Here is a 24844-nt window from a genome sequence, read left to right on the forward strand (position 1 = left end):
CTCATACTTATATATATGCTTACATATTGTATAGTAATTTCATGCTTATATATACTGTGTGACTAAATAAATAAATAAATAAATAAATAAATAAATAAATAAATAAATAAATAAATAGAAAAGCATAGGAGCCAGGATATAGTCAAAGCAAAAAGTATTTCAATCCTGCCCTGTACATTTTGTGATTTAACAGTGCCACCTAATGGCCACAGTAGTTCATGGGAGCATTTCACTGTAACTCTGATGATTCCGAGAATCTTCTAATCTAGTGAGGGCAGTCAGGTATTGTTACCTGCTAAGGCCACCTCATTTAAGTTACAGGTAGCTTTTTCCAGTATTTCATGGAGATGGATCAAAGAATCTGCCAACAAGACTGATTTAATCAGTTTAATTTAAGTAGGCTCTGATATGAAATGGCCATTTTAAAAAAATGCTCTAGTCACGATGCAGCAGCATTCTTGGGTCAGTCAGCTCTAGCAATGAGGCTGCCCTTTGACAAGCCATCACTTTTACTCTGGGGAGGGAAGACATAATAGATCTCCAGGCCCATTACAGCAGTGAGTTCTATTCCCTCAAAAGAAAGATTGACAAGAAGGCTACATCCTGGATTGAAAAATCAAGACCTTGTGGACATACACCATTTCCTCCATCTTTGGTCTCCTGTGGTTGTCTGAAGCAAGAGTAAGAAGAGTCAGGTTACATTTGGCCTCCTGATCTGTCAGAGGATCGCAATGACAACAGACTGCGGTAGTATCAGAGAAATGGGCAGGATTGATGTCTCCAAATGTGCTTTTTCCAAAAGACAGCTGGAGTTCTTGGTTTTCTTTGAAAATGTTTCGCTTCTCATCCAAAAAAACTTGGGTGATTGAGAATCTCCACAGACATTTGCACAGGGCTGATGTTTTCTGCCCCATTTTTCTCTTCGTGTTTTATGTGGTATGGGGGCAAAAGGCATTTGGGAAGAAAAATTACTTTTATTCTCATTCTTAAATCCTCCCTTGGGGGGAATAAAGCCAAAAATTGTAGCCCAGCCCTTCAAACACAGAATAGTACATTTCAGCAGATGTGAGAGATTGCAGGGAAGTGACGGACAGGAAGAGGGGAAAAAACAGATGTAAGTAATTTTAAAGCATCCGGAGGAAGTGAGCCTGTTGACAGCAATCCAGCCCAAATGGGGAAAACTCTGGGGAAAAACATTTAAAATATTCCAAGAAGCTCCACTTTAAATATTAATGAGGGTGAAAATATCCTCTTGTAATTATATAACCCTATCCCCCTCCGAAACACCCCCCCAAACTAGCATTAATCCTACTGAAATCTGTATAATTCTTACTTCCTTCGTTTGCCCAGTGTGATGCTTAGTGTTACTTTTAAGAAATTTTCATAAGCATTTCCCAACCACATTTACAGTTGAGAGAACTTTGAGTGATTTGAAATGCTTCTTCCCAGATTTCTCTTCATATGAGTTGAGTTGCAGCTCATGAAATAAGTTAACCCTCTTATGCAGTGGTGGTATTCAGCCAGTTCGCACCACTTCGGGAGAACCGGTTGTTAACTTTCTGAGCAGTTTGGCAAACTGGTTGTTGGAATAAATTATTAGGGCGGAGAACCGGCAGTTAAATTACTTGAATCCCACCACTGCTCTTATGCAACTTCTGAAGGCTGTGCGAGAGCACTCTCTCTTCTAATGTGGCCTCCACATCCTCTGAAAATCACATGAGAACATGGCGTGCTTTCAATAATTGTGGGGTGTTGGTAAACACCGGTATATCACTCAAAATATTGTGATGTATCACCTTTGACACGTCATAGGTTCACTTTCACTGTTCTGTAAACATCTGTATGAAAAGTCAGTCATCCTTTCTAGCCTTGACAACTCATGTGGAAGGTAGACCAGTGTATTAATCACATTTTTTTAACCACCTGTGAGCTGCAGAAAATTGGGTGGGCCATCTTCAGTTCCAAGGTGTTGCATTACCCCATCCTTAAGCAGTGGGAGCTGCACTGTATTCTTCAAAAAGTCACTTTTTTGCAGTCTCAATTTCTTCTTCTCTTCTCCATGAATCCCAATGTTTATGCTAAAGTAGCGCCCAATGAAAACACCCATGCTTGAGCTCTTGTACTTTTTACATTGTGCTTCATCTTGCTAGGCTGCTACTTCTTTTCTTTCTTTTGGACCGTCCAATTCTTAAGGAAAAATGCCTTCCTTTGTTTGGCTGCTGTACTGTTTGCTGGTAGCTGCAGAGCTCTAAAACTACCTGTCTCCTCTCGTCCCTGTGTGAAGATTGAAACTTTCTGGCAACTCTGTGGTATTGACACTGGGAAGGCGGCTCAAGAGAGCGAAAGCAGGCAACACAGGTGCCTCCAATTTTGCTAAGCAGTCTGCTCTTCCACATACAGTAAAACTAGCTTATGAAGAGTTGCATCCTCTAAGGCAGGGGTAATTAACCTTTCGGACCTCAGGGACCACTAAATTTATAATTTTAAATACTGTGGACCATGATAATATGATCTGCCTAATGATCAGGTGGGTGGGTGTGGCAAGGTGGTCATGTGACTGGGTGGGCGTGACCAACTCAATGTCACTCACATCAAGGGGCGCCTTGCCAGCCTCTACTCGCTACTCCTTGCCTCCCTGCCCGGGCTTCTTAGGGCCCCAACAGGAAGCAGTTGCTGGAGTTAAGCAGCAACCACGAGAAAGAGTTGGCAAAACAGCTCAGTTCAAATTGGATCTGACTGAGGAGGCTCAGCAGAAGCACCTAACTGAGGACTAGGAGCATGGGCTTTCCAAGCAGAGGGAAGACCTGTGGGAGTGCAAGACCAGGTACCATTGCTGGGAGGCTCAGCAAGCTGAGATGGTCAGCCAGTTCCAGGCCATAATGCAGTCCCTCCAGCTCTTCGCCACCAGTGGCACTTCCCTTAAGCCTTCGCCCAAAGCCTCGTACCAGGAGGCTGAAGCAGACCCCAAATCATCATTTCTTCCCCCCTCCGACCCACTCAAAAAAGACCCTGTAGGGGAGACTCTGCAGCAACACAAACATTCATTGCACGAATCCGTCCCAGGGGCTGTAGTTTGAGGACCTCTGATTTAGTGCAATATAAAAAATCCAAATAATTTTTCTGCAGACCACCAAAATTTTCTTCGGGACCATGGACCACCAGTTCATGACCACTGCTCTAAGGCCTTTGGCTTTATTTCCAATACTGGTCAGGAAATGTTAAAAGAGCAATTTTGTTCATCCTGTAATATTAATAGTGTTTTGAACAGTAACAATTTCAAGGTAATAACTAACATTTTGTGTGTAGTATTTTTACTTAGAAATTGTGCATTTCTCCAGCTTTTCCACAATACTTAAGGGATGTCTGGAATATTTATAAAATACAATGAAGGCATCAAAAACTGAATTTACTCAACTAGCACATGAATATCCATTTAATGTTAGATATGCTTGCACGAAGAACCAAGAGAATTGGTGGTGGATGGTATGATAAACACAGGATTGGAAAAGGATCAGAATTAGGTGTTTTCTGCACCAACCTTTGACTACATCTCTTGGGACCAACTCATACTGAAAGCATAAACTGGAAAATAGACAAGCTTTGTACAGGGGAGTAATTTGTATAGAACAAGCAAAAAGTCAGAATGTTGCGGTCCTTGCCCATGAAGTAAAAAAACCTGAAACTACTTCCTCAACAGAGGCCAAGGGAAAGAGTTATATAAAATTTAAGTCCAAGCATTGGATGTGTCCTGAAAAATTTTACAAATGAACAACAGAGGTTATTGCACTATCTTACAGCATAAGTGGGGGCGCGAAAGCTCAGCAGTTAAAGACGCTGAACTTGTCAGCTAAAAAACCAACAATCTGGGTTTGATATCCAAACACTGCACAATTGAGTGAGCTCCCGTTACTTGCTCCAGCTCCTGCTCAACTAGCAGTTTGAAAGCATGCGAATGAAAACAGACAAATAGATACCACTTTGACAGGAAGGCAACAGCATTCAGTGTGCCTTAGCATATACTGTAGTCCTGCTGGCCACATAACCATGGAAGTGTCTTCCAACAACCCTGGGTGCCTCAGCTAAAAAACTGAGATGAACACATCCCCCTATAGTCAGACATAACTGGACAGGGGAAACCTTACCTTTTCAACTGAATAAGTAAATTATTTTAATATATTGGTTTTACGTTTCACATTGTTACTTTCCCTTTTGAGTGAAACTAAACAGTATGGATTAAATATCTAATAGATGATTAGAAAATTAAATATTTTCCTAATAAATATTTAAAAAATAAATATTAAGCTTCACAAAGAAAGTAATTCAATATCAAAGGTTTTTTTTATAAAATTCTTCACCATAAATATGTATACGAGTTGTTCAAAATTTTACAAATTAGTGCACCATCTCTACCAACTCTTTAAAATATCTACCAGTAGGAAAGACAGAATTAGATAACTAATTTATTTATTAGGAAGTATCAAACTATAATCTTTTTTAATTGTAAAGACTCATAAATATTCATATTATGCAATCTCTTGTATTTGGGGCCCTATTTTTATTTAAAATATTTTCTTTTTAATTCATGTATGTAAACAAGGGTATATAAATTTATATTTTTGTTATTTTTATACTTTTATTTTGGATTCATGACAAAATAAAAGAACTGAACTGAAATATGTCTACATTAAGCTGCCCTGCAGACAAGAAACAATAAAGTATCTTACTAAACATTGTTCAACACTCATAACATAAAATTTATCCTCAAAGCTGTCAAGCATTTTTATCTTGTTATCAAACTTATTTGCTTGGGCTTAAAATTTCTGGTTCAAAACAAACTTTTGCCAAAGCATGGGAAGGAAGGACAATCTATTTATTGTCCTCAGCTGAATATTATGTAATTGTTTAACAATGAAACTTCATTTCCAATCATTATACCACAGGTATACTTCTTTTAATTCTGTTTACAAGATATTCAGCCTGTCTAAAATGTCCAACTTACCTTAGAGAGAAGAATACACATTGAGTCTAATGTCCTTAGGATTCTTTTATCCCTCTGTATAATGAAATAGTTTTTAAACGTTCATTTTTAAACTAGCATTTGTTATATCTGAAGTAATTCTGCAAATAAATCTTACAAGAGGCAGATTTGCATTAAGCTCTGTCATGCATTCGTAAATACATCACAACATCAAGAAACAGGAACAGTTTTAGAAGAGTTTATTTCAATCAAGTATTTTAAAAAGTATTATGCACCCCCTCCCCCCTAACACACACCATTAAAAATACAAACAGAAGTTTCTGCCTTTACCCCACTTCAGGATACCGGCCTGATCATGGGGCAGGAAATACCCTGAGGCCTCAATTTTCCACACTTGGAGCTGAGAGTAACCTCCATCAACCCTTCCAAATATAGCACCATTAAAAATACAGACAACCCTCTTACCCTTCCCACCCTCTCTCAGGCCTGCTCAGACCAAACTAATACACACCCAGGGCTGTATGCACTCAATCATACTGTACCAATGCAAGATTTGACCTTGAGTCCAGGTCCTGTTGAAATTCTTCCATCTAACCAGTCCTGGCCTCTTGACACTGGGATGACAGATTTGTGAAGGTATAGACCAGGTAGGCTAGATGGGACGTACTAATCAATTTTTCCCATGGGCCAAATTTCCTGTAACATGTTGCCCATGTTACAAAAAAAGGCCTAAGAATTCATTATTATAATTCATGCAAATTCAGAGCTCAGTTTATGTTACTTTTTTGGGGGGGGGCAGAGTACATATGCCCCGAAAATATGTTCCATGTTGCCCCTTTTGGACTCTGTCTTCTGAAGTTCTGGAAGAATCCTCTATTTAAATAAAGTATTGCATGTTGAGAGATGGGGTAGTACAATGGAGCAAATTCCCCACATTCCTAGTTAGTGCATATAATGGGCTGAGCAATTTATTTCCTAACGAAGCAAGTCTGCAATAACCCCACCACTAAAGGCAGGTAGTCAGACTGATGTATTGTGGTTAAAACCTGGGGCAGAAAATGATATACAGGGTTCTACCAAACCACTCCCTGAGGAACCCAACCAATCAGAAACCTTCCCCAGTGTCCAGGTTGCTTATTTTTCCCAGCTGTGTGAAAATCAAGGTATCTTAGCATACCCTCCTGAGAATAACTTTTATGGAGAAGTGGAATTCAATCTTTCTCTTAAAATGGGGATAGAGTGGCTCCAGGCCAAAAGCATCTTTGAAAAATCTTATAAAAGATGGAAGAAGCAACGTAATAAACCATGGTATTATCAGGGAAACAAGCAGAGGTTGAACCTGGAGAGGCTGATTTAAAAACTTACCCATATAGGATGCTAGAACAAAAAAACCCAACAAAACCTGGATCTGCTACCACTCCACCTCATGAGAACATGTATGTTTTTTCAAAAATCTGAAAGCATGAAAGTGGGAAAAGAAATGACAGGACTTAACGGACACTGGACTGAAAGAAGACTGAAGTCAGAGATGGAAGAGTGCCTTGATGCTTCCTTTCCCAAATGAGGTAGCACAAACCATAAACCCACCAGGAAAGATGGGGGAAAGAGAGGCACATAGAAAGGTGAAAACTGAGCCCCAGTCTGTCTTTCCAGAGAATGTACAGTATCCTGACTAGCAATATCCACCCTTCCCACCCCTGACCTTTCCCCACACAAAACCCTTGACCATCTTTTGCCCTCTTTGTTCCTCTCTCCCCTCCCCCCATTACAGTCACTATCTAAAGGCTGTGCCACTAGTCTCCAACTATTAACTAACATGGAACATCCATAAGTGGAAAGTAGCAAGCAAGAAAGCAAGTCTGGGCGCCCATATTAAGAGGGGCCACAAAGTCAGAACAACCACTAAAACTTCTATTTCTTTTTAGTACATATATCTACGCTGTGCACGAACATTGATACACAGATGAAAATGCACATCTTGTAGAAGAAAAGTCAAAAACTAATGAGACATCATCTCAACTTTAGGTCAAAACTATTCTCATAGACACTCGCGTATAGGCATTAAAATAGCATCATACATAGTGAATCACACATTCTGTGATGCAATCAACAACAATGTGCAATTAATAAGAATAATCAATGGAATAATTATTATGAAATATAAAATGATTACTAATGTACAGAATTTTGGGGAAAGAAAACTGTGCCTTATGTTCAAATTTTCACAAATATAAAGCAAACTTACAGAACAGGAAAAAGATGTACAATTTCAGCTATGTCTCAATTATTTTAGTGAGCAATGTGATACAAGTAGTCCTTGACTTACAACCATTTGTTCAGCAAGCATTCAGTTACAATGTAGCTGAACATAGGGACTTATGACCCATGCCCAACTTATAGCCATGGCAGTGTCCTGTCACATAATCAAACTTCAGGTGTTTAGTAGCCTGCCCACACTTACCAGCGCAGGGGCACTTCAACTCCTTCCATTGCCTATCCCCTCCCAATCTATTCCCATTTGGCCATCTGCTGCCCTGCTGCCCCAGCTGACCTTCACTTTTTTTTTGCTCTACTGCTGACAAGGTATGTGAGGCCTGGTGGTTGTACTGCATTGGGCTGAGGCCAGCTTTGCACTGCAAAAAAAGGACAAAGCAGCTTAAAGGGGCCACAGTGCAACAAAACACCCCTTTGCAACATGCTCTGGAATGTATGGGATGGCTTTACGCTATGTAAAAGGAAAAAAACCCCACAAAGCAGCTTCTTTCAGCAGCTTTGGGGTTTCCCCCTTTTTTAATAGCACAAAGCCAGCCTTATTTGTCCCCAGGAGCACAGCGCAAAGGAACATTTCAGTTCTAGAATGGACTTTGTGCTTTCCCCCCCACCTTTTCGAGTATCCAACACACCATTCCAATCACTCATTAATATATATGATTTAATATATATGATTCCCCCCCCCCACCTTGAAGAGAGTCCCAGTTCTGCCCAACAGCCATGGTGGGTAAACCTTGTCAGCAAAGGAAGCAAGAAGATGGCAGCTGGGCAGTGCGGGAGGTCTCAGAGTGCCAGATGACGAGGGCAACTAGAATTGGAACAGCTGCAGCTTTCCAAGGCAGAGTGCACAACAGCCAAAAGTACAGAGATTGGGCAGGTGGGGCAGATAGGCAGGCTCAGGTCTGGAAGGGACCAATCTCGGAATGCTTGGAATGGGTCCTTGGCTAATGGCCAGTAAAATTTGCTTCACCGCAGTGACAGGAACTGCCAGGATTGTGGTCACTGAGTAATGTGGTCACATTATGTCTCACTTTATGATTGCATTGCTTAGTAATCAAAATTCCAGTCCCAATTATGGTCATAAGTTAAGGACCACATTTATCAAGTTCACTAACATTTTTTAAACTCTTTTTTTTTTTCATACAGGTCTGGGAGAGTAAAAGGAAGAATGTCTACAGACAGTGATCATTCTGGACAACCATATGAATCACCTATAGGAAAATATTCGCATTGTTACCAAAAAATGCTATCGTTATGCCTTCCCAATCAATTTGTGGAAAACTTGTTTCCACTCTCTCTGTTGCCTGCATTGTGTCTCTGATATTTTTACACGAATATGCATTGTCTGTGGTTCTTCTTCTTAAGATTTCTTTCTCAGGACAGGTTGAACAGCATCAGCTCATTCTAGCTTTTCAAAGCTAGTACCTAAAAACTACTTTTAAAATTACTGTGGTTTCCCAGGAATCAGCACCTGTTTTCCAGAGCACTGAAAAACCCAGAATTGCAATACATTATGTATCTCAGACCAAAAATGCATGCCAGACAAACTAGTTGCTACTCTAAAAGCTCTATAATTTAGATTTTCTAACTTCAGAGATCAAAGAACCTACGCTGGAATCTACCCCTAGGTATTTAACAAAAAGTCTAAGTTTATTGGAATTTATTCTCAAATGTGCACAGCTTAACCCCCATCTTAACATGACCTTCAAGTCATCTAGACAAGCTTCTCTAACGCTAACCGCACCAAACTACAATACCAGACAAACAAAAAAGGAGGAGTTGGATAAGGAACATCAGGCTGTCCTAAGACTCTTGGATATATATCCAAAGTCAACACCACAAAGGATTCCACAAAATTTCAAAACAAAGCAATCATTTAAAGGAAAAGCTTGACCTCAATGTTTCACCCATTCAATTGCCACCACCTCTCCCCATATACCTTGCACTCAGATTTCTACCAGAATGTGCCCTATCTGTTCAAAATCCTGTCATGGCAAGATAAATGGGAAAAATATACAGCAAATCCACTTACCATATTTGACTTTGAAGTGAGTTAGGCCACATTAAACTGAGTAGAACTTTTATTCTGCTCATCAGCCTCTCACAGAAGGAAGCCCCTTTATCACAATGCCCCTGAGCCAAGCAGCTCAACTTTATCAAATATAAAACACCTGAATATCTAAAGTTCATTAAGATTCTAAAAAGCCCCAGCAGACACCAGTTTAAAACTCTGACTGGGAGAAGAAACAAGTCACGCAGATTAACTAATATAAAAGTAGCTTCCAAAACTAGAAAATTAGCTGTTTTGTAACAATAGGCACCCAAACAGTGAGACGGCAAAAGAAGAGGAGCAAGAACATTTAATTCCCTATATAAGCCTGTTTAGCAAAGAGCAGCCTTCAGGCTAAATGGACTGAACAGTTTAGGCTGCATGCCAATGTGCACTTCTGGTTGCTGGTTTTCTCACAATAAGTTTTAAAGAGACTTCCCTGATTAGATGCTGGTTTTCTTTTCTCCACAAGTCACTTCACCAATTCTGCCTCACTTTGGAGGGACAATAAATGCCAAAATACCATGTCCATCTGTCAAGAAGTCTATGACTACAGTGCTATAAACCAGAGCATGGAGATATTGAGAGTAGAGAGATGAAAGGACTCTGTGGGAGAGAAAGTAGAGTTCAAAGAAAAGACCAGGAGGCAATCCAAAGCATCCATGCAGTCTACTATATGGCTTAGGTTTCAAGACTATACAGTGAAGTTTGGCAAAGTAGTGGAGAACAATTTTTTTTAAAAGAACAGTGAGGAAGTGATAAAGGAAGTACTCTGGAACGATAACTGAAATAGCAATTTCAATGGAAAAAAGTAGGAGTCGAACACAAGGCTGCATTTTTAGCACAGGCAGCTTTGTGCCCACCTGGGGACATTATTTCAGAAGAGATGTTATCAACCCATACAAGGTGATGGGGAGAAGGGCACAACAAAAAGATGGATAATTTCAGGCAAATTCTGGTAGATGGTTATCATGGGTAAATTCAATAAGAAGCTAAAGTCTTGTTTTCAATCAGAGAAGATCAGCCAGATCAGAGGACATCTCCTCACAGGAGCTTGCAGCTACCTCGAGGTTGATGGAACCATGGCTCACTACCAGTCGAAGCCGTTTGGGTGGAACAAAAGGAGGAAAGGAAACCATCCGCTTAGGAAGATGCTGCTCCTCCGCTTGTTCCTTCTCCGTCTTGTCTGAAGGGGGCTGCTGCCAGCACTGCTTGCCTCGAAAAGGTGGGCCTTCCAGGCGGACATGAGCATACTGGGAAAGCTTGGGGTCTACCATTGGTAATGACAACTGAGATTGGGGCAAAACCTGGGCCGTGCTCCTTGTTCTGCACAAGAACTGACTGGATGAAAGAGAACCTGAAGAATCAAGGGGGGGTTGCTCTCCTGAATGGAGAACCCCAGATCCTGATTCATAGGTTTCTTTAACATCAGCATGACTCTCCATATCCCTTGAATCGTATTCCTCGGTCCCCTGGCTAATCTCCTGATTGGTGTTTTCCTCCTTAATGTCACATGCTACTTCCCTATGAAACCTTGCCCAGTCCAAGGAAATTCTCTTCCCAAGATTCACTACCAGGCTGCCCTGGTTGGCCAAGCCAGGGCTTTCAGGGCAATTGTGCATCTTTATAAGAGAGCAGCTTGGCTGGGCCTTGGAGTAGCAATTCTTGTTTCCCAAAGACTGCCTGAGGCGCAATACAGATAACACAGGAGAAGGACAACGAAGCAGACACACCAGAGGCTGCTTACGGAGCTTGCATCCATGTGTTCTGCAGGCCAAGCAGTTGTGCACTGGGATACATAAAGGCTTGAGCATCTTAAAATACCAACGGATGGTATATCTGTGTACAGCACCTAGAAAAGGAAAAGAGGTATCAATTATAAGAACGTCACCCCACTTCCCAGTTTCTTCTTATTAGCTACTGTTGCCATATCTTCACTATACAACAGGCAACTTCCATTTCTCCCTGGATTTTTCAAGGGCTTTAAGAAGATGGAGTAAGTGTATAATTGTTTCTCTATCCACCCCTGACACTAACATCCACAATCCTATAAACTCTTTCTTCGAACATGTAAATATTTGACACTTTAAAACAGATCTGGCATAGGTAACCTCACTGTACTTGTCAGCAGTCTCACAGAGAAGCTGCACATTTTCCTGAAATCACACAGCAAGTGCAAGATCCCAGAAAACATTAAGGAGGCAGCAACAGGATAGCTTATCTTTCCCACTTTGGAGCCAAATATCTGAACATTGCTAACATTTCCCAATGCAGAAAGTATGCAAGGCTACCCAATTAGTTCTGCCGGGCATTAATCTAATACTGTAGCTAGAATAGTTCTTGAGTATCCACTTTAATAAAAAAACAAATTTGGTACCACAAAAAGAGTTGGGATAACTACTGCTGTGGAACAAACCCTGAGGCTGACAGGGATGTAACAGAGTCTTCATTATAATGGACATTATGATTACGTATAGGTGATAAGCAAACCATACTGCCCTGCACAGCACTATGATGCACAAAATCCATTCCAGTTAAGTATTTTTGCATATCTCACCATGTAATTGTGATTTCCTGCGCCGGGCTTTATGTCCCACTTTCACATTACGTTGAGCAAGTTTGCAAGACTGATTTTTCCATCTCTGCAGACGGCCATCTGTCTCTCTCAGTAGGTATTTCTCACTGAGTGAGGTAGCTAGCAATGGGGTCCGATTCAGGAGGCGAAAAGCTCCTTCCCCCTTCCTAAGGAAAAATTGAGAATGAAAGACAGTATCAGGAGCAGCCCAACATTAATCAAAAAGATCACAGCTTACTCAGAATATTTATACATCCTTTTCTATCCTTCAAGAAAACAAAGTCCAAAGCACTTGTCAAATGCACGAAAAATTAAGATATGATAAACGTAACATTAAGGATGAAGAGATTTCCCACTGATGAACTCTGTGTCAGAACTTCCTCTTCTTAGCTTTCAGATGCTACCATCGATCTTTCCAGGGTTCTTGTGACAATAGAAGAAAAATACTGCCCCTCCCCTTTCAAAATCCTATGCTCGCTAGCAACTATCCCTTGAGAACTAAGGCTTGTTAACACTTGGGCATTAAGCAGTTTTCACTTCTTGCCAGGAATGATTGCCGAAAGCACTGGAAGATAGGGGCAAGAATTAATGGAGATTATCATTTGGTTTCCCTTCCTGCAACTGTTTCTCAGAAACTCAGAAATCCAACTCCCAACCAGCTCCCAATATTTGAGATTCTGCTCCCTTCCATTTTCACCTTTCACAAGTGTGGCATTCGCATAATTCATTGTTCTCCCCAAAGAAGCCGTCACCATAGAAGCATGTGATCTCATCATCTGGCTCAATGTCCCGCAGCACCTTGACACAAGCAGTGTTCCCATCCATTGGGACAAACTACAGCACAAACAATGGGTTGGGGATAGAAAAAGCAGGGAAAAAGGGATAATCGGAAAAGAAAGGAAAGGAAAGGAAAGAAGCGGATTCAAGAAGTTCGTAGGAGAGGAAGAGAACACAGTAGTTTCCTCTTCCCCTTCAGAAAGTCCACAATTCAAATCAACTCTTTCTCAAAGCTATTTGTTTAGACTTCTTATGCCTTTGTAGCACAATTTTGCAAAACAGGATATCATAAGGAATTTGGTTTCTTCTGATCCTAAACAATGGAAAACTATGGCATATTTCCAGCTTTCAAGATGGGGAAAAAGTCTTGTACCTCCAGTAAAGAATTAGAAGCCTAAAGAGGTAGAGCTTCTAGGATTACAAGGAGATATTTTCTACCTCAGATGATCACAATTCTTAAGTGTTTTCCAGACACTACTACAATATATTGTGCTCCTGTTCTATTTCAACCTCTCCCCAAATATATTCTCTCTCATTCCTATTTACTGCAGTCAGTAATACATTGAGGACTCATCCCAAACTCAGAGTCTTGTATTCTAATGAAAACATCCCTTGCCCCAACAATACATCAACACAGCTTACCTTACAGTTTGGTCTGCAGTCTGTGGGTAGGAATTACATTTTGCAGGGGAACAATAAGAAGAAAAAGGAACATTTTAAAAAAGAGCTAAACATGAATTACAAGTATTCCTTCTTAGCAGAAGCTGCAGCAGAGAAAATTTGCTCATCTTTTCAACAGTACATTTTGCTTTATCTGGAAGCATTTACAAATCTGAATAAATTGAGTAGGTAACATATAAATTATGGAAATCCAATCGAAGAATTGGATTTGGCTTAAATCGTCATTGTTTTCCACGTTATGAGCAGCATACTTGTCATTCATATAAATAAATTACTCAATCACTCAATAATGTGCAAAACAATTGTGCCTTATGTCTTATACCCTTAATGAAAATGTTAAAATACAGAAAGGAAGTAAATTTTTCTATGAGTTCTGTGGCTGAATAAGGAGAAGTTTCCAAAAAAGTTCAATTTATTATTGCCTTTTGCAGTTAAATTCTGAACCCTAAATCTATCTGATAATCCCTTGGTCATTTGAAAGTCTTACTAATACAGCATTTAAGCAATTAATTTGTTGTTAATTTAAGCAATTAACAACTAAAAAAGCTTTCTTAAAAGACTAATGCCTCACAACTAGCTGGAAAATAAACATCTCCCATTTTGAATATCTTGAAATGTGAAAAATGACTAAATAATAAATACATAAATTTAGAACATCCTTTTTTTAAGTAGTCTTTATATGAATGACACACTTTTAAGATTAAACGTTTATGGAATTTGGTTCCAGATTCAAAAAAATTAAACAGTCCTCTATTCAACATAAAACATACAATCCTGACTAGATGTTCAAATGCATTTAGGATAAGAAGTTCCTTAGACGATGCAAACTATTTTTTAATCTACAGGCCACCTATATTGAGTTAGCATCTACATATCCCCTAGTTGCTAAAATAATCACAATTCTTGGCAAATGCTTAATTTAGATAATAACTGATAACTTGCACAGGTGCACATACAGAATGACATGATTAGGCCACTGCCTATAAAGAAACTGCTTCTGTCCAGTCATTAACTGGGCAGATAAGTAGGGACATTTGTATTTCTTTAGAACCAATTGACCTTCTTTTAAGCCTCAGTGCCTTTAAATTTCAGTAATTCTACCAAAGAAACAACCTGCTACAACTACAATACCATTTTTCTAGCTCTTTTAGTATAATATAAAAAAATCTCAAAAGAAACGGTTAGTAGGAATAAGTTACCTATATGTTATACAAAGACAATGACTGTTATGATGAATATTAAAGATGCCTCAGCATTATTACCTAGTCAATCATATTACCTAGGAAAATATATTCATTTTTGTAAGAGAAAACTGAAACCGTATCTAGAAATCAAGATTCAAACAGATTTTAAAACATTCTGTCAATGAAAAATAATGCAAGTTTTGGCAATCCAATAACTTAAGTATAGAGTTCTGTCTATCTGTATTCATGTCAGAAGCACCTACAAAGCTAGCTGAAATGAGATTATTAACTCTTAATACTGTAATTAGGACCATGCAGCAGTTCAGATTTGAAGGGGAACAAGTGATTTGGAGATCTGGAGACACTCACACAGCTCAAGTGGCAATTCTGTAAAGAAGTTGTGGCTTTCTCTTGTTTCACAACAGCCTTGGAAAAGCCACACTGGGTTTACAGAAATGTCAACAGGTCTAATGAGCACTCCCACATGAGCTCTGAATAATATACTCTCAACTGAATCCTGATTGCTATACTGCCCCACTAATAACAACTGCATGTTCGCTACATATCAGTCTTCTCCACTGTTTGGTTCTGATGTATCTCTATTGATATCTATAGAAAATTCAATTTCTCAAATACTTGACTAGAATATAATTTAGTACTGCTCTCTGATCTGGGATAGATAGCTAACTTATTTCTCCTCATCAGTTGGTCTAAGTTACAAGACCAGTTATATGAGACTTACCATTATCATTTTCATAGCAATTTAAACAGTTTGATGCAACTACCTCTCTAGCTTCCACCTGAAGGCTTCCACCTACCATGATTAATGAAGGCTGCAGGCCCTAGCCAAAGCTGGGCACACTGTTTCCGGGTGGAGTACATGATGCTGAAGTCATTTTCACCTGCTCGGAGGAGGCTCTCATCGGGTTCTGTCAGTTCTGCAATGTAGCCTTCTAAAAGCTCCAGTTTATCATTCTTTCTCCTTATGGGAGAGGGAAAAAAAATAACCTTACCTATCCAGAGGATTATGCTGCTGTAATCTTAAGTAAAACGTGCAAGAGCAAATGCATGGCTACTTTATTATCCACTTCTAATTGGAAAGAAAGCTTTTCTAATGGACATGCTCTGTTATGAAATACACTCATCAGAAAAAGCACTCCTTGCCCCTCCCTTTATTTTCCTCTCAACATTGGTTTATACATTTTTGGAGTTTTAGGTGTCATAGTTCTATTTCTATTTATTTCTCTCTTTCTTAGTATAATCCAGCATGCAAGTTAATAATTTTTCCATATGGGGAAGCAATAGCAGTATGAACTTACCATGATTTTGTAGACACTACCCGGGCTCCATTTATTTCTAAGGAATATCGACTACAGCGTCTAATGGCAAAACCGCTCTCAGGAAGGAAAATGCGAAGGTACCGATAAATCTAAGATGGGTATGGGGGAGGGGAAGAGAGGAAGAAGAGTATTAGATATGTTTGCTTCCTTGAGTTGTTTACAAAAAATAATAAATAGTCCTACCAGTTCTGCAGGCGTGGCTTGGTGGGGTCATGTAACTGGGTAGGCATGGCTATGTCACCATGTGACTAGGAGATCAAAAGACAGAAACTCACTAACAATGTCCTGCTGGAGCAGGGTTGGACTAGATGACCTCGAGGTCCCTTCCAGCCCTGGATTATCCCCTGAAGCTGCGTCTAGTGCCAGGTTTGTAGTCCTTCCTTCCCCTCCTTTTTTTCCTTCCTTCCTTCCTTCCTTCCTTCCTTCCTTCCTTCCTTCCTTCCTTCCTTCCTTCCTTCCTTCCCTCCCTCCCTCCCTCCCTCCCTCTCCTCTCTCTCTCTCTCAAAAATGAATCCCTCACATCCCCATTTTTTGCCCAGCAGGCTTCAGCTGTGATCATCAAAGCCTTTTTTTAACCTTTTAAAAGCATTTTTACAACCTCTTCAGCCAAAGAGGTTGTAAAAAAATGCTTTTAAAAGTAAAAAAGGCTCTGATGATCAAGAGGCTCAGCAGGGCATGGGCGGAGAGGGGGGCAGGGATTTTTGCTACCAGTTCTCCAAACCACCTGCCACCATTGCTACCAGATCGGCTGATCCAGTCCGTATCGGGAGCATTTCACCCCGTGTTACAAGTACATGCCCCTTTATTCACGTTTAATAATAAATAACTTGTTACGGAACAGCCTTTCCAAACCTGATTGTTTGGAATGGTGTTAAATTAAACTCCCACCACCCTAACTGCCTGCTAACTAGGATGATAAGAGCCATAATGTAATAATCCAAAAGGAATGTGATTGGAATGAAAAAGTGTATATAAATAACTTTTTCAGACTTCAACATGCTTTCCAGCCATTAAACAGGCAAAAACCAGGATTGTACATGAGTCTTGAGGGCAGCTTCCTGCTGATGGCTCCGATTTGCAAAATACTGGCAGGCCCAGCCACCCTGCATCAAGGCTTGATATGCTGCTTCTAGATCCTTGCGCTTCCGGAAAGCTTCTACTGCCTCCCGTAAATGGTGCTTCCTCCTGATGGCTGGAAGTGGGCTATAAAAATGAAAGAGGGAGAGAATTTCTTTTGTAACATTTTTTCCCCTCATTTCAGGTAGTCTTTGACTTACAACCATTAGTTCAGTAACCATTCAAAATTACCATGGTGCTAAATGGATACGTTATAATTGTTGCAGCACTTCTGCAATCATATGTTCAAAATTTAGTTGCATGGCAGCTTACTTGCACTAACAATCACAGACGTGCTCCTGCAACTCCCTGCACCCGCTTATCTTTCCCATCTCAGCTGTGCACCATGCTTGCAAATCTGCTGTAGCACAGGAGGCCTCTACCAGATTCAGAGCCCACCAACAATCAAAAATCTGGTCCCAATTGTAAGTCGAAGACTATCTGTGCTCTCAATTCTCACCACTTAATATTCAAATATATAAAAACCTTATCTATTTACAATCTTAATTTTTAGACTTATTCCATGTCCGTTCCTAGATCTTACCTTACATTCATTTTATGAGTCTTAAAGCCAAGGTAGGAGTCAAGAATTAGCGTTGTGGCAAGGTCATCATTCTCACATAGTTCTTTTGCAGTTAACCTAGTAGAGCCCATCTTCTTTCTAGAATCATGCTGTTCTCAACTCTGCTAGCCACAAGAAAGAAACAAGAAAGACAATTAAAGCCAAATACAGGGAATTTGGGAATCTGAATCAAAACTCAAATAAAAGCAGGACTAGCAAATATTAAAATAAGCAAAAGTATTCCCTACAACCCCTACCATAATTTTACCTTGCTATCTGCATGTACACTGAGTTTTCCTTTTTTTAAGAAAGTCAACCTTCATTAGAATGGTTCTAATAAACTAAAACTAATTTAAAAACTACTGGTAAAAAATAGCATTTTGCCACATTTGCGCATAAAGTTTGTACTATGTTGATGTTTCCATTGTGTACTACAATTTTTATAATTAATGTATGAGCCAACAAACACAATTTTTATACCTGCAGGTTAATCTCTAACAAACTGAATTGATGAACAAAAATTATTTCATTATATTTAATGTAACTATTTGATGTAACTATATTTGATGTAATATTTTAATATAGTGACAAATCTTCTAGTGTCACTTTATTAAGCCTGAAGCTCATATAACTTTCACTTGATCTGATCAACAAAACAAAATTCTCTATAGTTAGGGGAGAGGGAACAAGCACTGCAAACATCTCTATGAAATATTTCTTAGAAAAATGTTTTAAAAATATACTACATAACTCAAAACATGAAATACAAATATTTTAATCTAGATTCTAAAACCTTAAATAATTCTTCTTTTATCTTCCTCAAATCGGTACCCTGTGTAACAGGAGTTAAAATCCATCTAGGGGGAATATTTGGGACAGATACCCAGCAGGTGGCAGCATCTGACTGACCTTTGTGAGGCTCACAAGGCAAGCAGGGTTGGACTTGGTTAGTCCTGGATAGAAGAATACCAGCAATCCCTGAGATGTAAAGTAGATTGGGATGTCAAAGCAACATTGTAAGGAAATGGCAAACCACTTGCATCACCAAAATATGAATTTGACCAGAGAGACTACATTTTAAAATACAAAAACATTCAACATATATTTCTTGAATTCTTGCCTCCTTCTAGTTCTGGAAATACTGGAACTAGAAGTATTCCAAACCTGCTGATGCCTACTCTCCTCTTTGTTGATGCATTTTTCACTTCTCTCTCAAAATAGTTGTGACACAGACTTACAAGACAACAGCAGGATCAAGACTTACTGGTAATACTCTTTATTAATATTATCATTAGTAGTTTATGTTGTACAATAAACTGTATAATACAATTCATGAATGAATCATTATAAATTGTATGTTAAAGCAAAATATATATCTGAAAATAAAACATTCCAGAAGTTTCTAATTTGGTCCCAATCTGTTAAAAAAAATTCTCTCCACTGCTACGGTACTTTAAGCTTCCAAAACTTTTTATACTACCTACTCAAAAGACCCACTTTATCAACGTTACAAATGATATTTCTACATAGTTCACTGCCTTAACAGTGAATATTTAATGCCCAGAAACCCTATAAAATGATACCCCAATCCCACTCCAAAAACCAAATACATTAGGCATTCTTCAATAGGAATCCTCAAATACTAGTTGGTTTACCAAGCAGGATGCTTGCTACCCCTACTTCCAAAGTAGCTTGGCACATATAGGATCTCAAGAGGTAGACTGAATGTTCCCCTATCTTCACCGAGATATGATAAAAACATAAAGAAACTGCATTGTTGTTTCTCAGATTCATCAAATCCTTAACAAGGACTTTCTTGGTAAAATAAATGGAACCTCCTTCGCCATTCTTCCCCCAGATGGCTAGAATTGCTGGTTTAAGAATACTTGTTCTCAAAGAGTCGAGGCCAGGATAGTTTCAGCTTTATCCATTAGAACAAAAGATATGCTGGAAAAGCGACTCTAGATTCATATAAAAATGTCAGGATTCCTCTCATCTCCTGATAGTTGATCCAAATACTATGTATTTATTCATCTAGTTATCCACTCACTCAGGCCTGTACACTGCTTTAGTCATAAATAGACTCTAAGCTTACATTTCCAATGAAATGTAGGAACGAAGGTGTTACAGCATGGGTGTCAAACTTGCCGTGTCACATTGCCATCATGTGACATTTTGCGACGTTTTTCCCATTCGCAGAGCTGGGGTGGACGTGGCTTGCGCGTGACACATCCAGCCTGCAGGTTGCCAGTTTGACACCCGTCAGCATCCTGTGTGGGTAGTAGTAGACCATCACCTCTTTCAAGGCAGGCAGGCAGAACCACCCTTTCTCAAGGATGTATTCGTTACTCCTCTAATCCAGCTTCTGTCACCTCCTTAGGAGCCTTCACCAACCAGGAAAAGCAGGGATCCAATCAACAAGTGGCAATGTTAATGTCACAAACATCCTATCTCAGAACTAACAGAATCAAACACACCCCAGATAATTTTGCAAGGCCCCTATTTCTTGTAATAGACTTGCCCATTTGGCTTCTAACTGAATCAAAGCAATTTATATTCCAGACACCCTGCAAACTCCTTCACTCTTCATAATTTGTATTTCTGCTAGAATTGCTCTTATTATGAAAACAATACCTACATGTTTTGTAACAGAACATCAATTACTGAGTTAGGAGCACCATGATACTGTGAAAACTATACTGGGATATGAAGTCAAAATTCTTGCCAAGCCTGTTTCTAATTTACCAGCTCCTGAGCTTTTGTGAAGCACAAGCATGTTGTGTAGTACTAGCAATTCTTACTGGATGACAGCAAGACATACTGTAAATGCAAATCAGCTAATGTGGTTTTTTTGACAGTTATATAGAAATGAGTTGCTGCTGCCTTCGTTCTTTTGCAACTTCTCAAACTAGTCTATACCTATGATTTCCATTCAAATACTAACCAACTGTACTTATCTTCCAAAGCCAGCCAGCTATTGTGTCCTACTTAACCATACGGCTAAGGCCAAAGTAATCATTTGAAGTGAGGGAATAGCTATACTCACCTGAAATGAATACCTATTGTTAACTAAACCACAACTTATTCAGCCTAGTTCTCTGTTTTAACATGACACACTGAACCACAAACAGGATATTTTTAGCCTAGGGTATTGGGCAGCTCCAACGTACATGATTAGTTCATTATTTAATTACGTTATATGAAACAGTAAAAGAATACTGTGGTACAGTGACAAAAAACAAAATTCCTATAGTTTAAAAAGTCAGGAATTTGCGGCCTGAATGCCAGAAAAATCTTACAAATTATCCAGATTTACACAGTTCCGTATCTTACACTGAAATTGTTTGAAATTCATTAACTCATATACATTTTTTTATTTGTAGAGATGTGCAAAATACTATAAATCCACTGTGCTAAACTGAATAGAGCAGATTTTTCTCTTTCTATACCACTGTGACTATTTCAAGATAGAATTGTTGAATCCATTATACTTCATCACACACAGTGCTAAGTATTTCTTCAAAGTATTCTTCAAAAGAGATAGGGTGTTAATTAAAGATTGCTATAATCTATTTGTAAGGAGCTCATGCTATTAACATGTAAATTCCTGTTTCATAATCTGGGCCAGAGAATTTCCTGACTTTAGTTTTCTGAACTATAACAGGCTGCGGTTTCTTACTTTTCTTGTCCCAATTCCCAGCAATGTCAGAAGAAGAAAATAGCAGTTAGTCTTCAAGACGGCAGAATTCTTAGGGAAGGTTATATGAGCATTATATAATTTAAATAAATTATTTTTTATGAGTAGATAAAATGCAATATTTCCTGACCTGGCACTAGTCTAAAATTTGTAGAACAAGTATGGCAAAGTATAACTTTGAGATTCCTCTAAATGCTACTGCTGAACATTTGTGGGAATATATGTTACCATATAAGATACAAAAATTGAAATTGCATGTCCTCTAGTAAGATTAACATAGTTTTTTTAAAAAACGCATCTTTAAAAACCAAAGAAAAATAGATCCAATTTGCATCATTGATTTGTTCATCATGTTCTAGGATTCCCTCAAAAAGTTAAATGCAGCTCTGTGCCACCACACGTTGCCTAATGCACATCAGGAAGTACAACTATGCCACCCCATTGCACATCAGGAAGGCATTAGGTTGGGGAAAAGAACACAGAGTCAAAACAACAGCATGTTTGCTATTTCCAAATATATAATTCTGTCAGACTATTTTTCAAAATTGTTTCAAACTAAAATCCTTTTACTTAGCTTATGTACCACACTAACATCAATCTAACCAGGGTTTATTGGGTGAACTATATTTGGTTTCATTCATACATCATACTAAACAGCAAATAAGGAAACCACATTATGGCTGTTTGCACTGTATGAAAAAATTACTGAGATATTTTTCTTAACAATACATTCATATTATTAGTTTTGTTTATGAAATAAGCAAGATGCACTACCATACAGTTATTGGATGAAGTGCAATATTCCAGGCTGTTATGAAGGGGAAAACATTATGATTTCATACACCCGAGTCCTTTTCAGAAGGAATGGACATCAAATACAGTGATAACTGCATACATATCGAAGAGCTACAGGAAAAAGAATTACTAGTAAACAAGAAAGTGCCAATATAAAAGAATTATTTATAGCTGAACGTTGAACTCTGGGGTCCTAAATGTCCTAATCACTGAAAGATATTAACATGATTGATACTGAAGAATCAGCACACATCACTGTTTTTGATACACAATAATAATTTTAAAATATAAAAAAAAAAGCTTTAAAACCTGCCTCAAATACCATTTCCCCAAAATAAGACCTATCCTAAAATAAGCCCTAACATGTTTTTTACATGTGCCTAATATAAGCTATAAGCCCTACCCCCAATATAAGCCCTATATTGTGGCCACAGCATGGGCATGTCGCTTGGCCTCCTGTTCTGTTGCGGCCGTGAGCAAGCAGAAGTCCTGTTGGACAGGATTGCTGGAACCGCTGCTGCGAGGTGATATCAGTTAATCTGGCCGCGGGGGCTCTGAGGTAAGCTGCTGCGGGGTGCATGGGGCGGCTCCACCACCTCACCTCGTGGGCACGGCCTCCTGCCCTGCCACAAGCAAGCAGAAGTGGGCTTCCCATACATGAAAATAAAATAAGACACGCACACACACAAACACAAATATTATTTTGGGGCCGAAAAGAAAATAAGACCCGGTCTTTCACCATTAGAGAGCATTTCACCGAGGCAGCCTTTGCTGGCACCATCTTGGATAATCTATTCTATTCTATTCTATTCTATTCCAGCAGTGTGTGGAACAGTACAGGAAATCTTCAACTTACAACCATTCATTTAGTGACTGTTTAAAGTTACAATGACACTGAAAAAAATGACTTATGACCATTTTCACAAACATGGCCATTGCAGCATCCCCAGTCACATGATCAAAATTCAGATGTTTGGCAACTAGTTCATATCTGCAAATGGGGCAGTGTCCCAGGGTTATGTGTGATCTTCTCATACGCAAAGTCAACGTGAAAGCCAGATTCACTTAACCACCATGTTACTGACTTAAGTGCAGGGATTCACGTAATAACTATAGCAAGAAAGGCTGTAAAATGGGGCAACTGTCTCACTTAGCAACAGAAATTTTGGATTCAATTGTGATTGTTAAATAAAGGACTTCCTGTATGTATAACAATGGGCAAGAGCTTCAAATCTGCTATTACACTGGATTCAGAACCCGAATGCAACAGTTGCGGATAGGAAATTTCCGGACCAACTGTATAAAGAGAAGATATTTTAACACAGAACGATTAGAACACCAAGTGAAGAGAGGAGAGAAAGCTAGTTAATGCCACCAACCATGTGACTATTGCCTTGAGTTATTTGTAAAAAATTAAAAAAAAAGGTGGGATACAGATGAATAAATAAAAACTACATCTAATCAGACTTCCCCAGCCTAGTGTCCCATTGATGTCTTGGACTAAAAACTGTTTAAACCTATTGAGAACGCTGCCAAAAACTTAAGGGAAGGTCAGTATAGCTTGGCAGACAGGTAGAGTTAAGTGTAAACGAGCTGTTGTTTCTTTATTTCCAGAAAGCCCGAAGAAGAAGAGAAGAAGTTGGTTGGAGTGTGTGTGTGTGTGTGTGTGTGTGTGGAGGAATGCTCCTTACCTGAACCCTAAAACTAAGCCTTCGTTTGAAGGGCAGAGAGTGGCTTTGAGGGAAAGCATGAGGAAACGTTTGTTTTGTTTTTGTTTTATTCATAGAAGCTGCTTAGGATGAAACAGGAGAGGATGGGAAAGGGGCTGCGGGCTCCGATCCTGAGAGGAAAATCCTATTTCGGGGCTTTGTTACCTGAGGATCTGGACTGGAAGGGGAAAGGAAATGCGGGCGGGCGGGCGGAGAGGGTGGCACTCTCTTGGCACCTTCCCCACAGGCAGAGACCGACTGACTGACTTGACAGGCAAAAAGTGCCCCAGCCTCACGCAACCCTCACGCGACCCAAGGGAGATTCCCTCCCCTCCCCTCCCCTCCCCTCGCGGTCTCCCACGCGCACCGCGCCTTGGTGTAACCACCCGGGCGCGAGACAGTCGCGCTCTTCTCCTCCTCCTCCTCCTCGTCCCCTCCCTCCTCACCCGCGGCCGTCCCCAAAGGAGTTTGCCCCCGCAACCTCCCCCCCCCACCACCTTTCGCTTTCCCTCCTCCTCCCCCCTCCCCCCTGTTCCCTTTCTTCCTTTCTCTTACATGCAGAACAGCACGAGCGCTCCGTTTTCTTATTCTCCGCTGTTGGTTCGCCCGCCTCACGACGCGCGCGCGCTCCCGCCCACCTTTCCCCCCCTCCCAGTGCGATTCGCTGTGCCGCAAGCCTGTCAATCTCCCGGTCCTGTAGTCACGGGGTGCCGTTGGCCACGCTCCGCCGTCAATCACAGGCGGCCCCACCCGCTTCCCGGTGTGTCTCTATTGTGTCTCTCTGAAGCAAAGACGGCCTCTCGGACTTCTCACCCGCATGCTCGGGGATGATTGGTGTAGATAGACTTCCTTTGGAAAGGGTGTCTCGGTCTGTTATTCGATAGGGCAGATGCGTGTTGCTGTTGATTCCTACCGCTGTTCACGTAAGGGAAGGGGTGTGGTCGCATCTTATTCGACGCTGCTGATGTCCATTAATTTTGAACCCGCCTTCCGAAGTCGAATGAGGACGCGGCCCTCAGCCAACGCGTACGATTGGGCAAACATGCTGCCTCTCAAATTGCTTACGCCTTTCCAGTCGCGCTCCTTATTCGGACCAGCATCTTGCCTAC

The 24844-nt window shown here is 40.0% G+C and overlaps 1 protein-coding gene across 4 annotated transcripts; it reads right to left on the reverse strand.

The window, feature by feature from the left end:
- Window positions 1-4493: 4493 nt before the first annotated feature.
- KMT5C (lysine methyltransferase 5C) lies at window positions 4494-24844 on the reverse strand. 4 transcript variants are annotated; one of them, XM_058181488.1, is made up of 10 exons: window positions 24549-24844; window positions 18444-18512; window positions 17517-17656; window positions 16894-17059; window positions 15836-15945; window positions 15335-15498; window positions 13294-13313; window positions 12572-12708; window positions 11857-12041; window positions 4496-11151 (listed from the first exon to the last, which is right to left on the reverse strand). In XM_058181488.1, the coding sequence occupies exons 3-10, from the start codon at window positions 17624-17626 to the stop codon at window positions 10310-10312; spliced, it is 1734 nt and encodes a 577-aa protein (XP_058037471.1). In that variant the 5' UTR covers window positions 17627-17656; window positions 18444-18512; window positions 24549-24844; the 3' UTR covers window positions 4496-10309. The 4 variants fall into 4 exon arrangements, with proteins under 4 accessions (XP_058037474.1, XP_058037473.1, XP_058037471.1 ...); XM_058181487.1 differs by lacking the exon at window positions 24549-24844 and adding an exon at window positions 24291-24379; XM_058181490.1 differs by lacking the exons at window positions 18444-18512; window positions 24549-24844 and adding an exon at window positions 24291-24363 and having other exon boundaries at window positions 4495-11151.

Source organism: Ahaetulla prasina, chromosome 4 (assembly GCF_028640845.1).
Source record: "Ahaetulla prasina isolate Xishuangbanna chromosome 4, ASM2864084v1, whole genome shotgun sequence".
In the NCBI taxonomy this organism is placed as follows: Eukaryota; Metazoa; Chordata; class Lepidosauria; order Squamata; family Colubridae; genus Ahaetulla; species Ahaetulla prasina.